The sequence below is a fragment of the Mustela erminea genome, chromosome 19 (genome assembly GCF_009829155.1).
Source record: "Mustela erminea isolate mMusErm1 chromosome 19, mMusErm1.Pri, whole genome shotgun sequence".
NCBI classification, from domain to species: domain Eukaryota; kingdom Metazoa; phylum Chordata; class Mammalia; order Carnivora; family Mustelidae; genus Mustela; species Mustela erminea.
In genome coordinates, this window is record NC_045632.1 from 12,012,055 (window position 1) to 12,018,794 (window position 6,740).

The window sequence follows — 6,740 nt, forward strand, 5'->3', positions numbered from 1 at the left end:
GCAAAGGCCCTGAGACAGAACCAGGCATTGTGGATGTAGCTGCATGGAGAAGAGGTCAGAAGGTAGGTGGGCCAGGCCAGTCAGGGCCTCGTGGGCCTCCTGAGGCCCTGGGATCTCCTCCCAGGCTCATGGAGGGCATTCAAGGAGGACCCGTGTGTGGCCGGCGCTGATTTGCCTTCGGATAAGATGCCTCCCGTGCTCTGCGCAGCGCACTTTGGGGAGACAGAGCCTGCGTAGGCCCAGCTCTGTCCTTCATGGCCTCTCCTTACCTCTTCCCCTCCCAGAGCTCCTGTGCCCATCCAGGTCCATGCCAACCGCCGGGGCTCCCCCGGGCGCCCCTGAAGCCCCACCCTGCGCCAACTGGAGCTGCGCACCCCATGACCTGGTCCTGCTGGGCTTCGCGCACGTGCCCGCGCTGCGGCCGCTGCTCGCGGCGCTCTTCCTGGCCATGTTCCTGCTCACGCTGCTGGGCAACGCGCTCATCGTGCTGCTGAGCGCCCTGGACCCGGCCCTGCGCGCGCCCATGTACTTCTTCCTGCGCCACTTGGCCCTGCTGGAGATCTGCTTCTCGCTGGACATTGTGCCCCGGCTGCTGGTGACCCTGCTGTGGCCGGGGCGGGGCGTGTCCGCCGCGGGCTGCGCCCTGCAGCTGCTCCTGGTGCTGTCTTGCGTCACGTCCGAGTGCTTCCTCCTGACTGCCATGGCTTGGGACCGCCACGTGGCCATCTGCAGGCCCCTGCGCTATGGCGCCCTGGTGAGCCCCCGGCTCTGCCACCTGTTGGCCGCCACGTGCTGGCTGGCCGGAGTCCCCGTGTCACTGGTTTTCACCGTCTGGCTGTTCAGCTTCCCCTTCTGTGGGCCCCGTGGCATCCGCCACTTCTTCTGTGATATCGCCCCCCTGCTCAGCCTGGTGTGTGCGGACACCAGCGTCTTCGAGGCCAGTGTGTTGGCAGCCACAGTGCTGGTCATGATTGTTCCCTTCTGTCTGATAGCCACGTCCTACGGCAAGATCCTGGCCACTGTGCTCCGCATGCCCTCCGCCACCGGTCGCCGCAAGGCCCTGTCCACGTGCGCCTCCCATCTCATGGTGGTGGTTCTGTTCTACGGCACTACGGGGGTCATCCACCTGCGTCCCAAGGCCAGCTACTCCCCCGAGAGCAAGCAGGTGGTGTCCCTGTCCTATACCCTGGTGACCCCCATGCTCAACCCCCTCATCTACAGCCTGCGGAACAAGGAGGTGAAGGCCGCCCTGGGGCGCGTGTGTGTTCAGAGAAGGGGAACCTGCACCCCATGACCTCTTGGGGATTCCGGCCCCCTTCATTCAGCCCTCTGCCGGACAGCCCTATCAGAGCCGTGATTAGGCACCTCAGGTGCCTGGAACTGAATTTCTCCTGTGTGGTTCCCTGTTTGAGCAATGGCACCCGTGTCTCTGTGATAGCCTTGTGTCCCGCTGCTACTCAGTAACACTGTCTTGAGTGCAGTGGGTTCTGTTCCTCCTGGAGGAGTGTGAACCATATGTCTGTTTATGGTCAATGTTTGGTTCCCATGGAAGTGGTGTCCCTGCTTTCGCAAATAAGAAATCAGGCCACCCAGTTAAATTTGAATTTCAAATAAATAAACAATTTTGAGTATAAGTATTTTTTGCAATTTTTTTAGTAAGTATGTTTTCCTTCGTCATGACTGAATAATGCTCTGTGGTACACAATCACATCTTTCTCCATTCAGCTTGTTGCCCTATTTTGGCGATTGTGATCAGGGCTTCAATAAACACAGGCGTGTGCACAACCCTTGGTTATCCTGTTCTCATTGCCATGGGGTGGAACTCGAGCCGTGAAGTTGCTGGGCCATATTTTTAACATCCTGCAGAACCTCCGCACCACTTTCCCCAATGGCCACAGCAGCTTACATCCTGCAAACGGAGCACGAGGGCTCTGTTTTCACCACGTCCTCGCCAACGCTTGCCTCTTGTGTGTTTGACTATGGTCATTGCAACAGGGGTGAGGCCACTCCTTACTGTGTTTTTTTTCAAAGTTTTTGTTTGAATTCAGGTTTGCTAAGGTACAGGGTTCTGTTAGTTTTGGGTGTGCCGTGGAGTGACTCAGCACTTCCGTGCTCTGACCGTGGTTTCCACTTGCATGACCGGGGATGCCCGTGCCTTTTTGTGCACCCGTTGTCCAGCTGGGTCCGCAATGGGAAAGTGTCTGTTCAGTTACACTTTTAACTGCGTGTGGCCGATGACTTGGTTAATGTCTGTGGCTCCCCACTAAAGTATAAGCTGGCCCCGTCTGATTGTTCTCTTATTTTTCGCTCAGCACCTGGTGCTGTGGGGCACTCACGGCAGTCGCCCCGTGAACGTTCTCTGAAAGGATGAGGAATAGCCAGGTGTGCATCTCGGGACTTCCCCCGAGAGGCCTGGGGTCTCTCTCCTTCCAGAGATGGCTGGGGTCTGAGGCATCTGTAGTGATGTAAGCCCCTTGCCCATTTGCCTCCTGCCGCCCAAGAGCCAGTACTGCCCGCTCTGTGCTGTTCGGCTGGCATTGATCTTTCCCTGGAGCCACCACTGTATTTTGTTAAAGACCTTATTAATTTGAGAGGTAGAGAGAGAGAAAGAGACAGAATGAGCAGGGGGGAGGGGCAGAGGAAGAGGAGAAACAGATTCCCCGCTCAGTGGGGAGCCCAATGCGGGACTCAATCCCAGGACTCTGAGATCATGACCTGAGCCGAAGGCAGACACCGAACTGACTGATCCCCCCAGGCATCCCATCACTACTGTATTTTATCTCTGAGTGCAACTTCCATTCCTCGGATTAGCGTAGGACTCACATCAGCTCACTCAGAGTCCGTATCCTTTGAGCTCGTCCCATGGGGGCGAGACCTGCTGTCTCTCCGCTGTCCTTGAGCCTGGTGGGAGGTGGACCGGGAGCTGCCCAGAGGCACTGGATGGAGCGTTTTCGGAGTCAGGCCAGAAGCATTCCCGTTAGGAACAAATTGAATGCTGATGTCACTGTCACAGTGTCTGGATTTCTCTGTGCCATACTTCAGCTCACGAGTCAGTAAATTCTAATTTTTTCTCTTAATTTTGAATCTGATTTATTTTTTTGCTTACAACCAAAAGAGATCCTCCCAGAGGTCAGAGAAGCCATCCCAGGCCCACATTCAACCGGTGCCTCGTGCCTCATTCAGCGGCTCCTGCCGCTCATGTCAGCCCTTGCTCCTGGCCCTCTCTCGGTCTGGAGGTCACGTTCACCCTTCAAGTCCGTCTCCTGCTGCCGATGGCCATGCTCAGCCGACCCCGCATTTCCCTCCACGTAGCGTCCTCCTTCCTTCTTCCCTTTCGGCAAGGACGTGTGTCGTGGTCCCAGGGCTGCATGTTAGGGATGGACGATGGTGAGACCGTATCCTGTCTTCGAGAGTCTCATGGGCGAACACTAGCTACAGTATCTGGCTTCTCTAGTAGATATTTTTGCGCTGTTATGTTCAGTTAGCCGCTCGTAGTACGTCATTAGCGTTTGATGTTGTGTTCCATGATTCATCAGTTCCGTGTACCACCTGGCGCTCATCACCACACGTGCCCCCCCCCCCCCCCGCCACGTTCCCATCACCCAGTTACCCTCTCCCCCTACTCCCTCCCTTCGAAACCCTCAGTTTGTTTCCCGGAGTCCAGAGTCTCTCATGGTTTGTCTCGATCTCTGATTTCTGCCCCCTTCATTTTTCCCTTCCTTCCCCTGTGGTCCTCCATGCTCTTCCTTATGTCCCACACATGCTCATTGACTCTGCCTGACTGACTTCACTCAGCATAATCCCCTCCAGTCCCGTCCGTGTCGATGCAGATAGTGGGTATCCATCCTTCCTGATGGCTGAGGAATATTCCACAGTATATACGGACCACATCTTCTTTATCCATTCATCTGTTGAAGGGCATCTCAGCTCTTTCCACAGTTTGTCTGTTATGGACATTGCTGCTATGAACATTGGGGTGCAGGTGCCCCCCCCTTTTTAACCGCATCTATATTTTGGGAATAAATCCCTAGTAGAGCAATGGCAAGGTCATAGGGAAGCTCTATTTTTAATTTCTTAAGGGATCTCCACACTGTTCTCCAAAGTGGCTGCACCAACTTGCTTTCCCACCAATAGTGTAAGAAGCTTCCCCTTTCTCCGCATCCTCGCCAACACACGTTGTTTCCTGTCTTGTTGATCTTTGCCATTCTGATCGGTGTGAGGTGGGATTCCGTATGGTTTTGATTTATATTTCCCTGATGGCTAGTAGACACTTTTCCTAACAGACTCATGAAGAAATGCTCAATGTACAGATGTCTTACATTGTCTTTTAAAATGTAATAGTTTTGCTTTTCACACAGAAGTGTTCATCCATTTGTAATGGCTTTTCTCCAGGATAGGGAGAAGGGATCTATTTTTTTTTTTATTTTGCGTTAAAAAACTACTAGCTCCATTTAATAAATAGTTTGCCTACCCCACCAGTGTTATGAAGCAGAGTTTTATACTGACCGCCTGTGCCTCTGGGCTCTTCTGTTCCTTTGATTCATTTGTCCATCCATGTGCCCAGAAGTCTTAACCACTGTAGCTTTTATTTTTGATTGTTTACTTAAATTCAGTTTAGTTGGGGTGCCTGGGTGGCTCAGTGGGTTAAAGCATCTGTCTTTGGCTCGGGTCATGATTTCAGGGTCCTGGGATTGAACCCCACATTGGGCTCTGCTCGGAGGGGAGTCTGCTTCTCCCTCTCTCTCTGCCTACCTCTTTGCCTACTTGTGATCTCCGTCTGTCAAATAAATACATAAAATCTTAAAAAAAATCAATTTAGTTAACACACACTGTATTATTAGTTTCAAGGGTAGAATTCAGTGATTCATCATTCGCATAGAACACCCAGTGCTGGGCGCCTGGGTGGCTCAGTGGGTTAAGCCGCTGCCTTCGGCTCAGGTCATGATCTCAGGGTCCTGGGATCGAGTCCCGCGTCGGGCTCTTTGCTCAGCGGGGAGCCTGCTTCCCTATCTCTCTCTCTCTGCCTGCCTCTCCGTCTACTTGTAATTTCTCTCTGTCAAATTAATAAATAAAATCTTAAAAAAAAAAAAAGAACACCCAGTGCTCATTCCATCCAGTGCTCTCCTTAATGCCCGTCCCCCAGGTTCCCCATCCCCCTGCCCCCTCCAGCCACCCTCAGTTCGTTTCCTAGAGTTCAGCATCTCTTAGGTTTTGCCTCCCACAGATGAATGGATAAAGAAGATGTGGTGTACGTAGACAGCAAACATTTCTCCGCCAACAGAAAGAAGGAGATCTTGTCATTTGCAACGATGTGGTGGATGTGGAGGGTAATGTGCTAAGCGAAGTAGTCAGCCAGAGAAGACACATACATAGGATTTCACTCATGTGGCATTTAAGAAACAAAACAGATGAACAGAGGGGAAGGGAAGGAAAGATACTGTAGCTTTTAAATCAGATCTTTGTGAGGTAGGTCCGATTCAGTCACCGTCCCTTTCCCACACTGTGTTGTGCTCTGGGAGTGGCTTGGTTTACACTAACCCTGCCCCCCATTTTCCACATGCACTTTAGAATTATATTTTGAAATAGAAATTTTTGTTGGGATTTTGTTAGCGATGTACTGAATATAGAGATCTGTATGGAGAGTATGAACGTCTTCATAATAAGGATCATTCCCATACAAAAACTTAACATAATTCTTCATTTCTTACATTTTTATATGTCTGTCAATAGAAATTAATACTTTGTCTGGTAAGGCTTATAATCTTTTATTAGATTTGTTTCTAGTTACTTTATAGTTTTCTTGCCATTTTGCATAGGACGTCCTTCCTTAAGGTTCAGTTGTTATTTACTAAATCCAAGTATAATTAGCACACAGGGTTACGTTGTTTTCAGGTGCACAAAATAGCGATTCGACAATTCTGTACATTTCCCAGTGCTCACGGTGGTCAGTGTGTTCCTTATCCCATTCCCTCCACTGACCCCTCTGGCAACCCTTAGTTCTCCATGGTTAAGAGTCTGTTTTTTGGTTTGTCTCTTTTTTCCCTTTGTTTATTTGTTTTATTTCTTCAATTCCACATACGAGTGAAATCATACGGCGTTTGTCTTTCTCTGACTGACTTGACTTAGCACCAAACCCTCCAGTTCCATCTATGTTGTTGGCAAATAGCGAGATCTCGTCCTTTATGGCCAAGTAATATTCTTGTGTGTGTGTGTGTGTGCATGTGTGTGTGCACGCTCGTGTGCATGTCTGTGCATGTGCGTGCGCACCACATCTTCTCTACCATGTCATCTATCAGCGGACACTCCTGTTGCTTCCATATATTGGCTACTACAACAACAACAGCAACAGCAACAATAATAATAATAATAATAATAATAATAATAATAATAATTCAATAAACAGGGCTGCACATATATTTTCAAATTGGCGTTTTTGTTTTCTTTGTGTAAATGCTCAAAGCATGCTATTACTGGACCATGCGGTGACTCTAGTTCTAATTTCTGCAGCACCGCTGTGCAGTCATGCACAGTGGCTACACCATCTTGCATTCCCACCAATGGTGCACAAAGACTTCTTTTTCTCCACATGCTTGCCACACTTGTCACTTCTGGCCTTTTTGATTCTGGCTGTTCTGACAGGTGTGAAGTGGTCTCTCATTGTGGTTTGATTGGCGTATCCTGATGCTGAGTGACGATGAGCCCCTTCTCCTGGGTCTGTGGACCGTCTGCACATCCTCTTT

General features: G+C 50.5%; 1 protein-coding gene across 1 annotated transcript; it reads left to right on the forward strand.

Annotated features, from left to right (window-relative positions):
* Positions 1–213: 213 nt before the first annotated feature.
* Positions 214–1,451, forward strand: LOC116579413 (olfactory receptor 10A7-like). The gene has a single exon (XM_032324819.1). It carries the CDS (start codon positions 308–310, stop codon positions 1,292–1,294), a length of 987 nt encoding a protein of 328 aa, XP_032180710.1. The 5' UTR covers positions 214–307; the 3' UTR covers positions 1,295–1,451.
* Positions 1,452–6,740: the final 5,289 nt, after the last annotated feature.

Bases quoted from the DNA above. Each gene is read 5' to 3' on its own strand.
- LOC116579413 (XM_032324819.1), top strand. From the start codon at position 308: ATGCCAACCGCCGGGGCTCCCCCGGGCGCCCCTGAAGCCCCACCCTGC.